We start from the raw sequence: 19,131 nt of genomic DNA, 5'->3' as shown, positions 1-19,131 counted from the left end.
CGTTAATGTGAGAGCTTCAAACTGCGGGCGCGGCGGTGGAAGCGCTTATACAACGAAATATAGACGAGGGTGATCAGCGCAGAACTAGTGCACTCCACTTTGGCAATAGTTTACAAGTTGTCGGTTCAGTAAGGAGATAGTTAGTAGCACGATTTGTGAAAAACGATACTTCACGAAGTCAGCCTATTGATCTCTGCTCATGCAAGCTTTGTGCTTACTGTTTCTTTCATTGCGATAGCAGTTATATGGACACCCCGAGGAAATTTCTGCCGTCGGCGTCGCCGTGAGGTTTCGTATATATTTTGGGTATATGTGTGTTATATATGCCATGCATTGCTGTATCACATGCCGTATATTCGAGTTATATTTCCACACTAACGTCCTAACCCTAAAGTTGCGCATACCAGGTCTTACATTCTTGGCAAAATTATTTCTCAGAATTCCGAGAACGGCAGCTACAAGCAAATGTTATGAAACAAAACACCGACAGCGCATGCCTTCTCGCTTAAATCTTCGACTAAATTAAATATTAAAAGTGCGAAACAATAACACAACTCAAACCTGAAAAATGATGTAGTTTTATAGGCGCTGCAGTGCACCACCTTCGGGATCGGCCCAGGAAAGAGGCTTGAAACATACCCGATACGAAAAAGTGGTAGTAAAGTCACTAAGAAAGACGTTCGCTTTCATTAATAAGCATAAATGTAATTGTCCGATGGCACGATTGAAACGGAGGACCCGTAGAACAACAGCTCGGTTTTACTTAGGCAGCTTACGTTTACTTCAATTCATTTCAGTACATTCGCCTTTATGGCGAAACTGTGTGATATATAAACTTAGTGAATAGTGGGAATGAAATATTCCTCAAAGCTCCTTTTCCTTGGCCAGAACACGTGTTATTGGCCTGTGCGCAAGTATACGTAACTGGGCAAGTACACATGTTCAGGCCAAGAAAAAAATAGAAGTTTGCGTCACGCCTGCGTCTAGAATCCTTGCGCATACAGACCAGGGCGCACACGTTGAATAAGAATGACAGGACACTTCCGAAGGTGTACAGTCGCTGCTTGCGTCACGTAGTGAAACGTACTTAAATACGCTGTGCCTCTGTTATGGGTTTCATTGTGAACAAGGCTCCCATATGGGGAGCCGAAACGTCATTAAAGGTTCGGTTATCGTGGTCGGTGCATCTTTCCGCGCTTCTTCAATATGTATTTTCCCGGCCAGACGGGCTGACGTCAAAATTTGCATTTCAGGAAAGACATCTTTGTTAAATAATTCGAAACTGCTGAGAAGTAGTTTGTTTCTCTCATATGCTCGCTGAGTAATAGACGCCGCCTCTCCACGTGGGAGTAGCCCGCTCTATGGGACCTTGCGCCCCGTAGCTCGCAGGACCTTTCATTAAAGCTAATCCATCCATCCATCCACAGCAACCGCAGCTCCTCTGTCTGTATCAGAAGCATTTATATATATATATATATATATATATATATATATATATATATATATATATATATATATATATATATATATATATATATATATATATATATATATATATATATGTATATATATATATATATATATATATATATATATATATATATATATATATATATATATATATATATATATATATATATATATATATATATATGATTTACATGCATAATTAAACTAATATTTCTCAACTTCTAATAGCGAATCTTCCAGTCGATAAGAAATTCAATAGTATTTCGAAATTTTAAATGCTAGCACAATGCTAGTAAACTGACGTAAAAGAAGAGTGTAGACAAGTTCGATAAAATGTAAGCGCGTGTTCGGCAAAAGACACTGAACAAAGAAATGTTCGACTAATGCTTGCTTTCGCCTTTTCCTTCTTCATCTGTTTTTTTTTTTTTTTGCAAGCGCACGAACGTGTTTTGGGCCCATGAAAAATTTTCCTTCCCCCCTTTTCTTGTCTGCCTCTGTCCAATAGGTTTCCAAACGACACGGAGACGTATGAAATCGACCAGCAGTTCATGTGGGGCGAGGCCCTTTTGATGACTCCTGTCCTCGAACCGGTAACAGCGGCAGGTTCAATATTTCATTTTCCCCGCGCACTGCATCGCGCCCTTCGCACAAAGGGGGTGCATGGGAAATAAGTATTGATGTGGAAACACCGGGAAAGGTCACATTCTACAGTCAGGTCTGCTGTAGAAAGAAGGTCATCTTGTTCTGAAAATCTTGAAGTAAAGAAAGAAATATGTCTTGTGTGTGGGTAATGGAATCTGCCCACTGCGCTGAGGAACGAGGCAGTTGACCAAGGTATGCCACAAAGTGAAACAGTTTGCTTGCTTTTCTGGTGAATCGCAGTAGTAGTACGTGGTTAGGGTTAGAAAGGATTCTAAGAAACCACAGGTAATCGTGTGTGTGTGTGCGTGTCCCGAGGGGAACGCAGCAATTGCGCTTTGGGAAAGCAATTCAGGCAGACGGAGGGAAGAATAAACGAGGTGCCATAGAAAGCATACGTTAAGTGAGCCGTTTTATTTTCACAGTGGCTCGGGTGATGTTTAAACTTGATCAAGATTTTTGGAGACTGTATACCCACCACTTATCATGATTAAGTGAGTGTTCTACACAACCTCGAAGAGTGCGCCCCAAAACCAAAGTGGGGTTCTTGTATTTTCGTTATTAAAGATAACGATCGAATGCGTGAGTGTTGTTATCATTGCTGTCAGACACTGGGACAGCTGCACGTTCTTTTTATGAGCTGCGGCGCGGTATTAAAAAGATTGCAACATCTGAAGGAGAGCGCACACTTCGCCTGCCATCAAAACTAATTCGAGGCGGCAAGGTCGGACATTGTGATATTTATGTATGGTTCTGCTCCTTGCATTTGGTTTGATTATGGAAGCTAATGCTCAGGTGAAATGATTGCCGTCGTTAGAATGCCAGCGAATTCCTTAAACAGCCTACAAAAATGGAATACTTTACCAGGAAGTGGATATGTTAATTGACGAGAATGTGTAACGCCATGAGCTGGCTTAGCTTGCGCAGAACATTTCGCAAATGTCTCCCAAGAGATCGAGAGAAGGAAGAGTAACTCCCATTTTCTTATCTCCTAGGGAGTTGTGTCCGTGGAAGGCTACTTTCCTGCGGGAAAGTGGTACGACTACCACACGGTAAGTAGGCTAATACTCCATTCGTGAGATGGCATGAAAACATAGTCACGCGCATGCTGAATTCAACGCATAACCGTTGCATTGAAGCTTGCTGTTCACTGGCATTTGCTTCGACAATGACAGATAGCTTTGAAGAATCGGCGCGACGACCAGGAGTTGCACCTAAGATAACTGTCGGAACTTCAACGAAAAAAAAAAAAATAAATTAAGTTTTTTTTGGCTTACCTAACGAGCTTTTGGAAAATTTCGCAGACCCCTCCTCCCAAAGCCCGTCAAGCTAGTCCCGAGTGTTTAAATGTTATTTTCGTTATGCTGCGCTAGCTCCCTCGCTTTCATAGGCTGTGCTAGCCACATCCAATCCTGGGTCATTTGCGCGTTTCGCATAGTGAACGGTCGGATAGGAGAGTTCTTAAGCTGCGAAATGTCATTACAAGCGATGGATAAGAAACCTCGGCTACTCGCACATGTTTTGGCCGCACAATGTATACTTAACAAAACAGTGCTTATCAATATATGGCTCCCAATAGCAAGCCGTTGGATAACAAAGGGTCAATCGGAGATCGATAGAAGAGGCTTTCGTCTTGCAGTGGACTTAAATTAGGCCACCGCTTCTGGTAATGATGATGATAATACTGATGACAGAGATTTAAAGGAGATGTTTACTCTCACTTCTATTGTGATAAGTACAGCCTTCTTAACAGGGCGACACTTACTGAATCGCTACTGTGTTTATACTACTCTTCCGAAAATAGCTCAGTTTTTACGAGCAACAATTTGTCCCTTCATTACTGATACTGCTTGCAAAATATGTTTCTCCTTTGCGAACATGCTACGGTGCAGGGTCGGGAATTCTCCAACTACGAGAGCGGCCACTGGCTTCCCGTCTACTCGCCGCTGTTCGACCCGAACCGGCCGTGCAACTTGCACGTTCGCGGCGGCTTCGTGATCCCCATGCAGGGACACGCCAACACCACTACCACCAGGTGATACGCGCACGTAGCACCTGACGTTCACGAACAAAAAAATAATGTTATATACCATCGCCCGCCGAAAAATAAACGGCGCTAGCAAGTATCCCCAAAGCACACGGTACAGCCTTTGTCAAAAGTTTCGAAGACACTCGGCTAGTGACCGGTTCTGTCTTCACCACCAGACACTGCATAGCAAAGGTGTGTGTGCGTGCGGCATTGTCCCGCTTAGACTCAGAATCTTTGGAGCAACGAAAATAGCTACGCTACAGATCACGGACTTGGCCAGATTGCAGGTCTGGTTAGGCGCGTAGCTGATTCGATGCTTTTTGGACTGTACATAAGAATGCGGCAACGGACAAAGCAGGTCACAGACGGCAAGTAAGTGGGGTGCGAGGCAGTGTTTGCTGTACCACACTTGGTTGCCACTGCGCGAGCTAAGTAGAACTTATGTGTCGAGTTGAGCACACTCGCATTGTGAGCGATGTTGATGCGACGATGATGATGGTTGCCTGGTATAGGCTCTTGCGACCGACGACGACAATTATGATGGCGTCTGGTGAAAACCTCCTTGTCTGGTAGTAGACTCGAGTCGCCGCAGAGCGCTGCGTACTTCGGTGCCAGACTCGGATGAAAGCAGTGCTCGTAAGCAATGCTCTTGAAAAGTTGGTCCTATCAAGTTGAAGAAAGGGCTACTTGCGCAATGGACGTACGAGCATGATACACATTAGTATAAGCTAGTTTCTTAAAAGCGAAGGAAAAATACGCATTCGTGTTTTGTCAAGGGTTAGCTTGTGGTCAACGACATGAGAGTAATTACCAACTACGGTGCCTTACGCGTCCGCTTTTTACAAAAAGCGTTAATGAGCCGACACGTTTTCTCATAGCCCTGGGCCGATCGATTTGATAATACGCTTACGCATCCCTTAATTATTTCTTTGTGTTAACGTTAGCATTTTCTCAGATCGAATTTGCTAGCAGCGTTAGCTAAATTTTGAGCCAGCGGAACTACTGGACATTCTGCCTCGATTTCGTTTGATCATTTAAGAAAGGTAGGCATAAAGTGCTGAGATATAGTGAGTGACTACCGAAGAAGACGTCGCGAGGCAAGTTTCCTAAGAAGTCGTATCGTCTACCGCGCGTTGCAGAAGTATAGTTCGCGGTTTCCTGTTGCAACAAGGAAGCCTCATGAGGGCCACTATAGCCACTGATACTCGGGAAACGTCGGGGGCTTCCCTTTCAATCCGTTCAATCTTCTTCTTCTATTATTCAGCCGGAGGAATCCTATGAAGCTCTTGGTAGCACTGAACGCGTCTGGCGAAGCCATTGGAGACCTTTACTGGGATGACGGAGAGACCAGAGGTGAGGGGTTGTCATTGAAAGCATTCAGCTGGTTGCAATCATCGTGTTGAGCAAGTGCATACGAGTTAAGTATCCGTGCTTGCTTTCTCATGTCCTGCAGATGCACAACTTCTGGAGGAATACGTGTACCTCAAGTTTCATGCAATGAACGTAAGCTTTAGTGTAGCGTTACAGTCGGACACGAATGTTTCCGTGACACGGCTGTGTTCCATGGCAAATATGAATTTCTGCTGTGTTAAGGCATGGCGCTTCTATATTGGATCACTGTGTAGGTCACAAGTAGTATTACAGAGTGAAATTTTAATTCTAGGGTACGTGCGCAGGCTTCGGGGGAATTCACATTTTTTTCGCAAATTCCGTGTCCCGTAAAAGTTTGTGGCCGACTGTAAATTTCACGCGTGCTCGCTGACGTGAGCAAGCGTCCATCTCTGTACGTCTCCCTGTCCTCGTCCTGTCCATGAGTGCATGCTGTCAGCGGATTGACGAAAGTGGCGTGAAAAAATGACTGAATAAGCAAATAAGACAGCCGCTCATAGGAAGATGGAGGCTTGAAGTAATTAACCGTGGTCCAACAAGGAATATCCGAAACGTTGGCTCCAGTGACATTTCTTGTTCGACCACCGCTAATCACTGAATAACCGCGATGCAAAGGAAACAATGGCTGTTTGCGCTAAATTGGTCAAAGTACTGATGTTCGCTCACGCCACGGTGCAGAATGCATAGCAGTGTGGGTCCGTAGCCCTCAAGTAAAAAGGGAGAGGCCAACTGCAACCAACATTTCCTTTGGCTAAATTGGTTATAAATGAATGGTATAATACTGTAGTGTACGCGGCCGCTTCTACGCCGCTGGGAGCTTGATACAGCGGGAACTCCAAACCAACAGAAGCGTCAGGACAGCGCGCCTGTCTGCGTAATCCGCCGACATGGCAAGCTCGCAAGTAACACGCCGGTATTGTGTTACACGGGTCTGCATCGGAGTATACTGTAATAGAGAAGTGTGTGTTTCGGTTCTGTAGAGACTGTACCGTCGCTCCTCCTTTCCGAGCACAAGGCGCGCGCTCTACATTCGTGTACTATAGACGCAATAGTAACAAAGCTGCAGGACTGTCGATTGCCTTGCGAAACACACTCATAATGCTTCTGGACGCTTGAATACGTAATTTACTGCAAAGACCGTAATTAATTCACACACTTTGTGATTCGCCTCACATCAACCATAACCTGGTTCTTATTATCACCAAATATACGCGAAGTAGAAAAGCAAGGTTCAGTAATTATTAGTGAAGCTCCTGATTAAGCCACGAACGAAATATTTTAGCCGCGCAACACACTTAACGTGCAATTCCACGACGCATAAAGCTCGTGCTAGACAGATTTTTTAAATAAAAAAATTGCGACGGCCACGCGACTGTTCTTATAAGTGGCTGATACAGGGCAAGTGATGTCGGACAGATTGTTAAGCTTGCAACGGCATGAAGCTCATAAGAAATCATGGTTTGAAAATTTAGGCGTAGATATACGAGCCCGAGAGGAACCAAAGGGACGATACAGACGCCGACTGTCGACTGAAAGGTCGCACAGGGACGAAAGAAAGAAAGAAAGAAAAAAAAGAAAGAAGGAAAGAAAGAAAGAAGGAAATATATAAAGAAAGAAAGAAATATATAAAGAAAGAAAGGAAGAAAGAAAGAAAGAAAATAAACTCAATTCTGGATGGATGTACGGATGGGTCACCCGAGCACCCCTTTGAAACAGAAGCAAGGCGCAGCTCCTCTCCTCTACTTAAAAAGTCCCTGCAGTACTTTCCCTTTACTCTAGGCCTGCAGGTCCTCTAATTGAGTATAACTATCATCATCATGATGACAGTTATTCACAACCCTGCAATAAGGTGACTCCTGAGCTAAACTCTCGCGAGCAGTTTATCTCTGTAGTAAGGCATGTTGTAGGGCTAGTCAGTTCATAGAAGCAGCAGACTTTTAACTGCGTAAAGACGGGACATGATTAGAAACATAGACGCACACACAAAGCGCAGAATTCAAACTGACTTTATTTCGTGAAGGCAGAAAAATTTATAAGGTTCTGCAAAATACATGAACAAGGAACCAAGAACTGTGATGAAATTGTGCACGAGGCAGTGACAAAATATAGCAGTGCCACGTGTGCTCTAAGAGCATGGGAAAGTCTGAATATGCCCATCTAAGAATTCAATTTGCTTCGTTGATAGTGATATAGAAGGCGAGCTAATGCAGTTGTCATCCCTTTTAGCGATATGGAACGTCTCGATAACTTCTTTTTCTGTTTTTGATTTTGCCTTTGAAAGGAATTTTTCCTTGAAATGAATTGTTATCTACGAGATACCTCTGTCGTGCGGCCGGTTCTACATGGGTCAAACTGGCCGCTGTTTCAATGCGCGTGCCCAGGAACACGAACGATCCATGCTCACCGGCACGTGTAGTAATCTCCCCTTGCACTGCAAGAGATGCGACAGCAAAAGCTGTTTACCGTATCTGGAACACACTAAATTCCTTTCAAAGGCAAAATAAAAAAACGGAAAGAGAAGTTATAGAGGCATTCCATATCGCTAAAAGGGGTGACAAGTGCATTAGCTCACCTTCTATATCAGTATCTAAGAAGGAAATGGAATTCTTGGGCATATTAAGACTCTCCCATGCTCTTAGAGCACACGTGGCATTGTTATTTTTTGCCACTGCCTCGTGCACAATTTCATCACGGTTTTTTGTTCCTTGTTTATCTATTTTGTAGAACCTTATAAAATTTTCTGCCTTCATGAAATAAAGTCCGTTGGAAGTCTGCACTTTGCGTGTGCGTCTATGTTTCTGTTCATGTCCCGTCTTCTTCGCGCAGTTTAAAATTTGGCTGAATCAGTTTATCCCAGCGTCTACTGGAAAGTACGGGACGAAGGTGCATTAACAAGAGCCTACGCATCGTAGGAATTGCCCAGCAGAGTTTCTCAAGCGCGGCGTCGAATTCAGTAGAGGGCTGGTGCTGTCCTTTATTCGGCGAAGCCGAGGAAGACCTTGGAGTTGATGTGGGTGTACACGAATACGGGGCTACGACAATGATCGGCAATAAGGTTAACCGCTTGATGCTTGTCGGATCACAGAGTGTACCAAACAGAGTGAAAGGCATTAGATCGCAACATGCTTTCCGCTATTGAATGCTTGCGCGCAGAACACGCTGGAGATCTGCAGCTACCAGTACAAGAAGCTGTTCAGCTCCACGTTCGATGAGCTGGCCATCATGTCTGTTCGGGTGCTGGGCATCCGCCGGCGGCCCGCCCGCGTCGAGCTGGACGGTTACTACCAGCTATCGCGCAGGCAGTACAGGTGGCACCACAGCAACAAGGTGGGTGAGGAACAGCATCGCCCGTTTCTAGCTTTTCTCTTTCCCGGCCGCGCGCGCGCGACCACGTTTTGTGTGAGACAGGCGCTTGACTTTAGAATATATGTGGCATGAATTTCGTATATGAAGAACGTGTACATTTGTACACGCGAGTGTCCGGTGGCACGTGTGAATTTCAATTAGACTCTGTGCATATATATAGTTGATTGCGCTGTCCCCCTGCCATCTTCTCGACCTTCTCCCTTTCTCTCCCCTTTACCGTTACCCCGGTAGCAAGCCAGAGACGCGTTCTTCCGGCGTGACATTGTTTCTCTCAGTCTCCTCGGTACCCGTTCGCAGAAAATGTACCACGAAGGCTTTAGCCCGACGTTCATATTGGCTAACAGCGTTAAGTCTCAAGAAAACAGACGGAAGCGACATCGGACACGATGATCCCAAGTTATCCATTTGCGTTCGGAGTCGCTTTTGTCGTTTGTGTTTCGCCTATGAAAGCTCTCTACGGAATCGCCTGTCTTTATAGGGCATCTCAATTCAAGCGCTCAGCCATCTCTGTTGTTTGTACAGTACATGCACTGAAGGCACTTCCGCAGCGTTTTCGTGACGTCACGTTCTGAAGCTTGGCTGTGCGCGCGCTTCGTGCGCTTCCGTAGAGCATGTGTAGGTACAAAGCTATGCTAAATAAGCTGCCACCGGGTACGGGCTATCGCGTGCATTTCTGTTGCTGTTCCTTACGTTAACACTTGACAGCGGCCTTCGTATACGAGTCACAAATATAAACTGTACTTTCTCACAGGCTACTTGTCTAATGCGTGTGTTTGTGCATTGACTTTGTCGGTACTGGGGCGCTCAGTAGTAGTTGTTGATATGAAGTTTCATGGAACATACCCACAGTGAAGGATTAGTCAAGAATCGGTTGACTGCCACAAACAGGAAAAGATGAGGTGAATTAACGATTTTAACCTCATATAAATGAAAAAAAAAAAATAGGGTTGGTGAAACAGAAACTCAGGAAGACAACAGGCAAACATTTAGCGAGGCAATCGATTGGTTTCAGTTATATATATGTCGAGCAACGTACACGTTTTCTTCTTTGAAGAAGAAACGTTCGGAGGGGAGAGCTCAATAAAGGCCATAACTTCGTTCACGATGTCATCAAGTCCTGAGCAAATGACATACTTAGACGACGTCCGTCCTGTAACGACCTAATTTTCACGATACTCATGCACTTCTTTCAGTCCACGAATAAGTAGTATTGCGGACTTTTCGTGTCACATTTAATTACACGACGCCATAGAGTGTATGTGCTTCGATATTGATAAAGTTAGTACTTTCAAATTATTCGTAAGCCTCAAGTTGGTATAACAATTGATATCGCGAATAAAAACTTGTTCAGAGCGCGACATTCAATAATAATAATAATAATAATAATAATAATAATAATAATAATAATAATAATAATAATAATAATAATAATAATAATAATAATAATAATAATAATAATAAAATACGGCCACTCCACAAAAAAGACATTGAAGATTGATTGTCAAAGTCGCGATGGCTTCCCAGTAGATCTACTGACATATTCTGATGGGGACACTTTAATTCGTCAGCTATATTAACAAACAATATGAGCTGTGTAGGTGCTGTGATGTTCTATTGCCTCTGGGATCAGCCTGCTTTATAAACCACGTTAATACCCTTCCGAGGACGCATAGCGTCCCAGGATCAAAACCACCGAGTCATCGCATTTGATTACACACCCTCAGGGATCGGCCCCAGTTTTCTCGGGCCAGACGATTGCGTCCACGCAAAGTGTTGTGAGGAGCCAAATGAAGCTCCGTTTTAATATTCACCGTGCTCTTCCCCCTTCTCACAGGTAATGGACTTGAAGCAGATTCTCATGCCCCTCAGGAAAAACACCACCGTGCGATGGTTTATGTCCTGACAATGGCCCAAAAGGCACCTCGGCTTCGACGCGGCTGACCGAACCGGCAGCGACCGTGCCAGCTTATGGAGATAGCGAGGGGAAGTGGCCCGCGACGCCGTCCCCGAAGAGGACAACGACCACGTGAGGCGCAGTGTGCTGTGAGATGTGTGCGGTGTATACAGACTCTCGGGCGACTGCAAGCGAAAAGAAGAAAGAACGCTCTGCGATTGTTCTAAGTCAGACTTGCCGCGGACCTTCCAGTGCTGTGTGAAACTGTCCGAGTGTAGACGCATGTACGGCGACCCGCCGCACAAGTTCGTGAGACGGCGGTGCCGCATGCACTTAATAAGGAGTTGTGGCTGGACGAAACAACGATCTCGCGGCACAATTTCCGGCCAGCAAGCGTGCATACTTACCCGCCCGTCGGCCTTACGCCAGCGCTGAATAGAAAAACCGCTATTGTCGCGCAAGAGAGCCGCACGTTGCCTTCCGTAACTTCTGATTGACTTTCAGCCTGCCTGGTTTTCTTTATTACGATTATTATTACTATTCTTAGTGAGCGAGGAAGCCAACAGGCTCTTATTTTCAGATCAAAAGCCATATTTGCGAAGTAATTTGCGCGATAATATGAGTTTAAGATCGACAATGCATAGATCAACAGACATCGGCCGTTAACGGAAGTGAATTAAATGAGAACTTGCGAAGGTTTCTGCCTCTGCTTTCAGAAGAGACAGTCAGTCGGCTGCGGCGTATTGATAAATTCTTATTTAGTGCGCTTTAATGCTGGTGTTGCGTATACAACGTTTCAGCTTCGAGATGACGCCATACGACGCTGTTCGGCGGCTGCGCCTCGTTTTTTGCTGATAACGGACTCCAAGTGCAAGAGAGCTGATGGCTATCGAAGGCATCTCAAGCAAGCTCTGCGAATGAGCCTTCACAAACGCTGTTGGCTCTCCCGGTTCACGCTATTGCACGGCAATGCGGCAAAGCCTAAAAAGTTGTTACCGTAATTCACAGAGAGAGAGAGAGAGAGAGAGAGAGAGAGAGAGAGAGAGAGAGAGAGAGAGAGAGAGCTATATTGACGATATATATGTCGCCCAACGCGATGACGTCGGCGCTCCGGCCACGCTGAAGAGTAACATTTTAGGATTAAACAGCGCGTATACCGACTGCCAGCATTAACCGCAGGGACGAGACTGAATGGTTATTTTAGGGGTGAAGAAACATTACCCTCTGCTGCACAAGATGGTGTCCGATGATTAGTCACGTGTACGGTGAGCTTTGTGCCATAAAACGCGTAGCGAACTCAGGCTTGTAATTCAACTCGATACTGGAGAAACGAAGAGCGCCACCACGGCCAAATAAGTCGTGCTTTCTTTTGCCGGCGAATAACTCGTGCAAGCTCATAACGGAAGGAAGGAGAGATTAAACCTTAGTGCAGAATCGCATGCACGTTTGTTATTTGAGCTTCGAGTTGACGAGCAAAAAAAAAAAAGAAAAAAAAAAGATATTTCACAAAGCTAATGTATTAGTGATGACCAATCGCCACCATCGCCATTTTAACACGCTGAGCGTGCGAACCGAGACATTGTAGGGAAGTGTTCTAATATATTTTTGTTTTTGTAACACAGCTTCGGTGCAGCATCGATTGACCCCCTGCATACGGACCGTTTCTCGACGATATCCAATCACTTTGAGAACGTGCGAAGTGGAATGAACTAGAACTTCATATAGGGTGTCCAAGCTAAAGTCAAGCTGTTCAACGAAAAAAAAAAAAAGATTAAAGAAACAAAGTGCCAGGTACGATTTTCACATCTGCAGTGTTCGGCCGTAATACCTGTGATGATAAAACACCGTAAATTTTATAATTGCACCTTGCACCATGTGCATTTTAATCGTTTCTTTTTTCGTGTTAACAGCTTGGCTAACGTTAGCTGGGACACTCTGTATATAACGTAGCCTTTGTGTGGCATTTAACACTGCCATATAGATACCTACGGATATGTTATGGGCATTACTGTTGTTATCTTGTTCAATACACCTATTCCTGTATGTAGATTTACATCCTTGTATGTGCAGCCATTTGTTTACGTATGCAGAACGAGCTCTATTTTCGTGAAAGAAAATCTTATTTTCGAATGACCAAAAAGACAATCACTTGCTTGTAACAAGGAAGCCTTTGAACATAATTGCAGCACGCAAAGTCATTCCGTCCAGCCACAATAGTTTACTTGCAATCAAGAACATTCATTGAGAGTTACCTCACGTAGATGTGCAATTTTGAAGGCGATGCACACCAGGCGAAATAAAGCATGCATTGCGACAAAAACCACGCGGTCTACGTCTTCAACAACGTTTTGCGTTTGAAGAGAGTGCATTAATTTTGGCTCAAACTATGAGAGCTGTCATTTAGCGGAGCACACATGCGAAAAGTTTGATAAGTTTGCTACGTCTACCCTTTCTGTCACGCTGTCGTCATCAGAACACTTTATCATCCTGAGCTTTTACCCTCGCCATATGGCGAAGAAAAGCAAAAACTTGAACACCGCCGAGGACCGAACTCATGACCTCGAGGCAACGGGTAGTTTGAAGCCGGAGGCGCTAGCCAGCGCCGTCGCACAGCTGTTTTTTCTTAGACGGCATTTTTTTAGAGAGTGTAACATTGTTTGAGAGAACTACACCTGCACTAGACAATACATCCCTGATCGATGGTATGAAAAGTGCCTGGAGTTGCAAGGTGAGTGCGACTTACAACAGAGAAAGAAGCTCTAATTTCACCTGAAGGCGAAGCACCGAACGTGGTAGCAATGTTTAGCCGTGGTACTGGCATGGTTGGGAGAGCCGCTAGCGGCGTTGCAGGCGTCGCAGGCGTACACCTCGACAGTGCATGAAACGACACCAAGGGACATGGCTAAATTCTGCTGTACTGTCGAATTCTGTAATGGCGGCATTTTGAACCAATCATAGACGCCGTAGCAGCCCTCTGGGCCAATAAGAGCTAGCAAGATGGCGAATTCGACGATACGGAGGAATTTAACAATGTGCCGAATAGCACCCAGAAGGAAAACCATCGACGTTTGTCAGCACACCTCCCAGTCCCCGCTCGCCCCCCCACCCCCCAAGAAAAAGAAAGAAAGAAAGAAGAAAAAGACAATTCAGCTTAATGCTTACTGTCCATTACCTCTTTACAATAAGAGTGACATTGTAAATTAGTGTCCATTCCATAAAAAATTTGTGTAGGCTTTGCGAGCCACATTCGGCAGTGTTTTCGGGCTGTAGACCTTTCCAGAACGTAATTTTATTGCTGTCACCATTTTTTTTTGCATTAAGACAATATGACTTTAAATGTGAATTATCGCGGGAGGCACATTTCGTTAAAAGCAGTAGCAAGAACGCGGCGTAAAACAGTGCTTAGTATAAACCTAAAGGCCTTGTAAAATTTTCCTGAAATCCCATTGGCTCTTGATGTTTTCCAAATGAGTAGCTGATCGATGGCAACTGCCATTTATTCTTACGCAATATGTCCACTAATCACAGAACAATCATCGCCTGGCATGCAGCGGATCTACAAGGGAGACGAAATATGCTAGATTATGAGCATTAATCAGGCGAGAAATGGAGCAGAAAATTAGGAAGCCATTGTGCAATGCCTTTTAGATTGACTCATATCCCCATTGCGGGTGACAGGGTTGGTCGTTTAGGTCTACAATCTGCGTGGCATTCTCATGGCGGCGTTCGTCCAGCAACGCTTGACTTGTTGGCGCCTCAGATCTAAAGGCACGGTCTGTTCCCGAGCGGCCAAACCTTGTCAAGGAAAAGAGCTGCACCAATGGCAAGTAAGAGTGCTCTTGTCAGTGTACTGCCGAAGAAAGTAGCTGCTGCCAAGACAACGAGGAGTCTTGTTGTCGGTAACATTGCCACAGGTAGTAGCTCAAGCTCCGATGAAGGAGATTCCGTTTGATGATAAATTTGCTAAAGAAAATTGTTGCCCTGATGATGACAAGTCCTCTTATACATAGACCCATGGAGGAAGGAAACTGAGGAGAGGCCCTACCCCTCCGCGCGCTAGGAGAAAAGTGTGGAGGAAATGACGTAGTAGGTTCTCCTCTTTCTTGCTGTTTTTTATTTCTTTGCTGTAGCGGCCACGCCTTTCGGGCCACAATGGCGACGCTGTTATGGTCACGGAGGAAGGAAACTCAGGAGAGGCCCTTACGTCACTCTTTGTGAAGCTAAAGTGAAGCCGGAAGTTGGCGTTGCTCATGGCGTTGCTCCGCCTATCGGGCCAGCTCTCCTCTCTTGTTTACATTTCTCGCGAAACCACGCCGCGCTGCGCGCAACCGTGCTGCTCGGACCCGCGCGCTCCGCAGCAGTACTAAACAATCGTTAGCACGTTAGCATGATTCCACCAAAGAGGGCAAAACTTCCAGCGGATATTCCTTCGTCCGTTGCCACTGCCGTGGCGCGGTACATTGCGTACAGCGTTGCATGCGCGTTCATTTCACTAACTTTAGTTCCTCCTGTCCCACCTGGCCACAGCAACATCCGGTAGAGCACGGTCCAGATAACGCAGCGCAACAAAACAAGGAGACCAACGCAAACCTACCCGCAAGGCGCCTTTGCCACAGTAGGAAACCTACGTAGCAACACGTGTGAGCGCACAGAACCAAAACAAAGCCGCCATTGTGGCCCGAAAGGCGTGGCCGCTACGGTAAAGAAATAAAAAATGAGCAAGAAAGAGGAGAACCTACTACGTCATTTCCTCCACACTTTTCTCATAGCGCACGGAGAGGGTAGGGCCTCTCCACAGTTTCCTTCCTCCATGGTTATGGATCTGTGCGCTCACACGTGTTGCTCCATAGGTTTCGTACCGTGGCGAAGGCGCCGTGCGGGCAGGTTCGCGTTTCTCTCCGTGTTTTGTTGCGCTGTGTTATCTGGACCGTGCTCTGCCGGATGTTGCTGTGGCCAGGTGGGACAGGAGGAACTAAAGTTCGGGAAATGAACGCGCATGCAACGCTGTACGCAAAGTACCGCGCCACGGCAATGGCTACGGACGAAGGAATATCCGCGGGAAATATTGCCCTCTTTCGCGGAATCATGCTAACGTGCTAACGATTGCTGCGGAGCGCGCGGGTCCGAGCAGCACGGTTGCGCGCAGCGCGGCGTGGTTTCGCGGGAAATGTAAATAAGAGAGGAGAGCTGGCCCGATAGGCGGAGCAACGCCATGAGCCACGCCAACTTCCGGCTTCACTTTAGCTTCACAAAGAGTTACGTCAGGGCCTCTCCTTAGTTTCCTTCCTCCGTGCATAGACCATTTTCGAGAGAGCTCCGCCATATTGGGACAGTGGCGTTATCTGTCATTAGGTTGGGAAAATCCACTATGATGTTATGTGCGGCTGGCTGTAGCGGCGCTTGGCTGCGCGCGAAGAGCCGTTCGCTACCCCGCAGAATTGCTTCATTTGCAAGTTTTATTGCGATAGCAATTATGTGGACACTCCAAGCACATTTATGCCGTCGGCGTCGCCGTCGCCGCGAGGTTCCCTATAAAGTACAAGGGCGAAAAAATCTTCGTTGCGCGGTGTACGCTGTATGTGCGAGCAAAAGCGTGCTAGGGTGAGCCGGTGACCGCGGCTCAATCTCGCGCACGAAATCGAGGAAAACGGAGAGGAAGCGCGCCGTGTTCTGTCGCGCGCAAGGCTCCGGGGGTAGGGTAAAGAAGTGGGGTGGTTTCTACTCTGGGCGGCCCTGCAGCCGTGCGCGCCCGCCCGGGACGCTGTATATTGAAAGCCATTCTGGTCGAAAATTAAAGCCGTACGCCTCCATCAGCCACCGACAGGAAACAGCATGACCACTGTCGTAGGAACTCTTCTTCCCCAAGGAAGAACAACTCCTCTGACAGAAACGACAGTAGCTCAAAGTGGAGCCTCCCCAGAAGTGGAAACAGAGCGCGGCGACGATGTCCCACGGCAACTGCGTCGCACCGGTTACGCCATAGACCAAATTCCCCCGCAGCAATTAAAAGTCGCGAGAAGCGGCCACGTGAGCCGCGACCATATGTAATAAAGCGGTTAACTGCAAGTCCCGGAAACCAGTTTCCACGGCCCTCTAAAATGCCCTGGCAACGACGCACTGCTGCGGCACATGTTTATTGGATTCTTGAAGGGGGCAACTGGGACAGAGCGAAGATGGACTATGCCCCACGACTCTAGCCTATCACGCGTTGGGAGAACTTGACACCCTAGACACCACATGACCTGACACCCTAGACACCACCATCAGCCTGGTTCACGCATCCGTAATTAGCCGACTCACATACGCCCTTCGGTATCAGGCCTTGACAAACCAAGAGATTAAACAGGCAAACGCAATAATAAGAAAAGCCTTCAAAGCCGCCCTTGGTCTTCCCGAATGCACTAGCACAGAGAGATTCGAGGGACTGGGCCTGCACAATACTTTTGACGAGTACGCAGTCGCGACGTTATATGCCCAGAAAGAAAGACTTTGTTCTTCAACTCAGGGCAGGGAAGTATTGGCGAGGTTAGGCTTTCCCCTGAGACCCCAGTATTGCGGAGAGGAAACGGCATAGATAGACCGCAATGTTCGATCGCACATCGCGGTGGCCCCAATTCCCAAAAACATGCATCCCAAGTACCATCCCGGACGACGCAGAGCAAGGGCAAAGACCCTTCACAAACGTTTCGGCATGGGACCGGGGGTGTATTATACGGATGCCAGTCGAGCCAGCTCAGACACTTTCAGCATAGTCTCTACATGCAACAACAACATAACAACGGCATCCTTCAAAACCTCCTCGGCATGCGTGGCGGAGGCTGCAGCCATCGCCTTGGCCATTCAGGACGCCGAGCGCCAAACCAATTCGGCTGTCATATTATCCGACTCACAAGCGGCTTGCCGCCTGTTTTTACAAGGAACGGTACCCAAATCAATAATCAAAATTTTAGGCACTCAACTAGAGGGGCACCACACTATCGTCTGGTGTCCGGCACACGAGCGACTGGCAGGAAACGCTAGGGCAGACCGTATTGCTCGAGGTTTGAACGTCCGAGCAACGGCATTGCCTAGCGACGTCCTTCCACCGAATTCTCGTGACATCCTCCTACAGCAAAGGCAGGAGCGGAGACGTTTTGGACATCCTCACTCCGATTTAAACAGCGAACAGGAGAGGGACTGGCGTCGTATTAAGACGAATACATACCCCAACCTGCACCACCTACACAGAATACACCCCACGAGGTTCACTGACGAGTGCCCGTGGTGCACAGACACACCCACACTAAAACACATCAGATGGGAGTGCCCCAGGAGGCCTCCGCACATAGACAGTCCCATATTACACCAACATCCACTAATGAGGAATAGGCAGTGGGAGGCATGGCTTGCGGACGAGGGTCGGGAGAGCCAGTTGGCTCTTCTGGACCAAGCTCAGCGAGCCGCTCGTGCCAGTGGGGCCCTGGAATAGGGGCTCCAACCATCGTGCCTTATTTTATTTACATTGAATAAAGTTTTACTCTCTCTCTCTCTCAGTGAAAATTCGAAGGCTACGGGATATCTTCATTCCTCAGATACAATGTGATGTGATCGGCGAAGGCTGTCACTTTCACAACACCGCAGCTAGGCTGTGGGAGACCGCACACGTAAAGCTCCCTCAGTACCGAGTACAGAAAATGCTCAAGGCTGAGCACAAAGACTACTGGGGATAGAGGGCATCCTTGAAGAACACCACGAGTAATGGGAAATGGTGCACTTTCACGACTATCAATAAACAATGTGCTTCGGATATTTGAATAGGCATTCCTAATAAGTTCAGCAACAAAAAAAAAATTACGAAAAGCCAAGCTAGTTCAGTGCATTAAATGTGTAGCTATGTTCAAAGCGATCGAATGCCTTTTCTTGATCTAATGAAACTAAGAGACCACGGGCTGACCTGGTTAGCGTGTATGTCATTATGTCACGCGTAACGAAAGAGAGACTATGTATCTTCTTGCTAGGGACTGAGCATGCCTGATGGCGTTCTACTAAGGAAGGAATCAGGCTTCCCAAGCGTCGAGCGACAACAGCTGTGAAGGTTTTGTAGTGAACGTTGAGAAGCGTGATTGGCTTCCATTCCTCTGGACGAACTGGTGATGGATCGTGCTTAGGTATCACCACAATACGACCGTCGCAAAAACTAGAGGGGAATTGAAAGTTCTCAAAGCAGCGCCTCACAACAAACACAGAACTGGCACCAATGTCTTCCCAGAATGTTAGATAAAACTCAACGGGTAACCCGCCTGGCCCTGGGGCCGAGCCACGCTTCATGGAAGATAATGCTGCTTTCACTTTGTCAGCTGACGAT

The 19,131-nt window shown here is 46.6% G+C and overlaps 1 protein-coding gene across 1 annotated transcript in view; it reads left to right on the top strand.

The window, feature by feature from the left end:
• LOC126541503 (lysosomal alpha-glucosidase-like) overlaps nucleotides 1-13,107 on the top strand; it is an 85,287-nt gene extending 72,180 nt beyond the window's left edge. The window contains exons 17-23 of the mRNA XM_055076695.2: nucleotides 1,976-2,060; nucleotides 3,105-3,161; nucleotides 4,002-4,144; nucleotides 5,403-5,491; nucleotides 5,592-5,641; nucleotides 8,681-8,854; nucleotides 10,728-13,107. Coding sequence (XP_054932670.1) covers nucleotides 1,976-2,060; nucleotides 3,105-3,161; nucleotides 4,002-4,144; nucleotides 5,403-5,491; nucleotides 5,592-5,641; nucleotides 8,681-8,854; nucleotides 10,728-10,796 — 667 coding nt within the window. The 3' untranslated portion in view covers nucleotides 10,797-13,107. The remainder of the gene's footprint in view (nucleotides 1-1,975; nucleotides 2,061-3,104; nucleotides 3,162-4,001; nucleotides 4,145-5,402; nucleotides 5,492-5,591; nucleotides 5,642-8,680; nucleotides 8,855-10,727) is intronic.
• The last annotated feature ends 6,024 nt before the right edge of the window (nucleotides 13,108-19,131 follow it).

Source organism: Dermacentor andersoni, chromosome 2 (genome assembly GCF_023375885.2).
Source record: "Dermacentor andersoni chromosome 2, qqDerAnde1_hic_scaffold, whole genome shotgun sequence".
In the NCBI taxonomy this organism is placed as follows: Eukaryota; Metazoa; Arthropoda; class Arachnida; order Ixodida; family Ixodidae; genus Dermacentor; species Dermacentor andersoni.
Note: the sequence above shows the minus strand (reverse complement) of the source record. Positions and strands in the feature narration are given on the sequence as shown.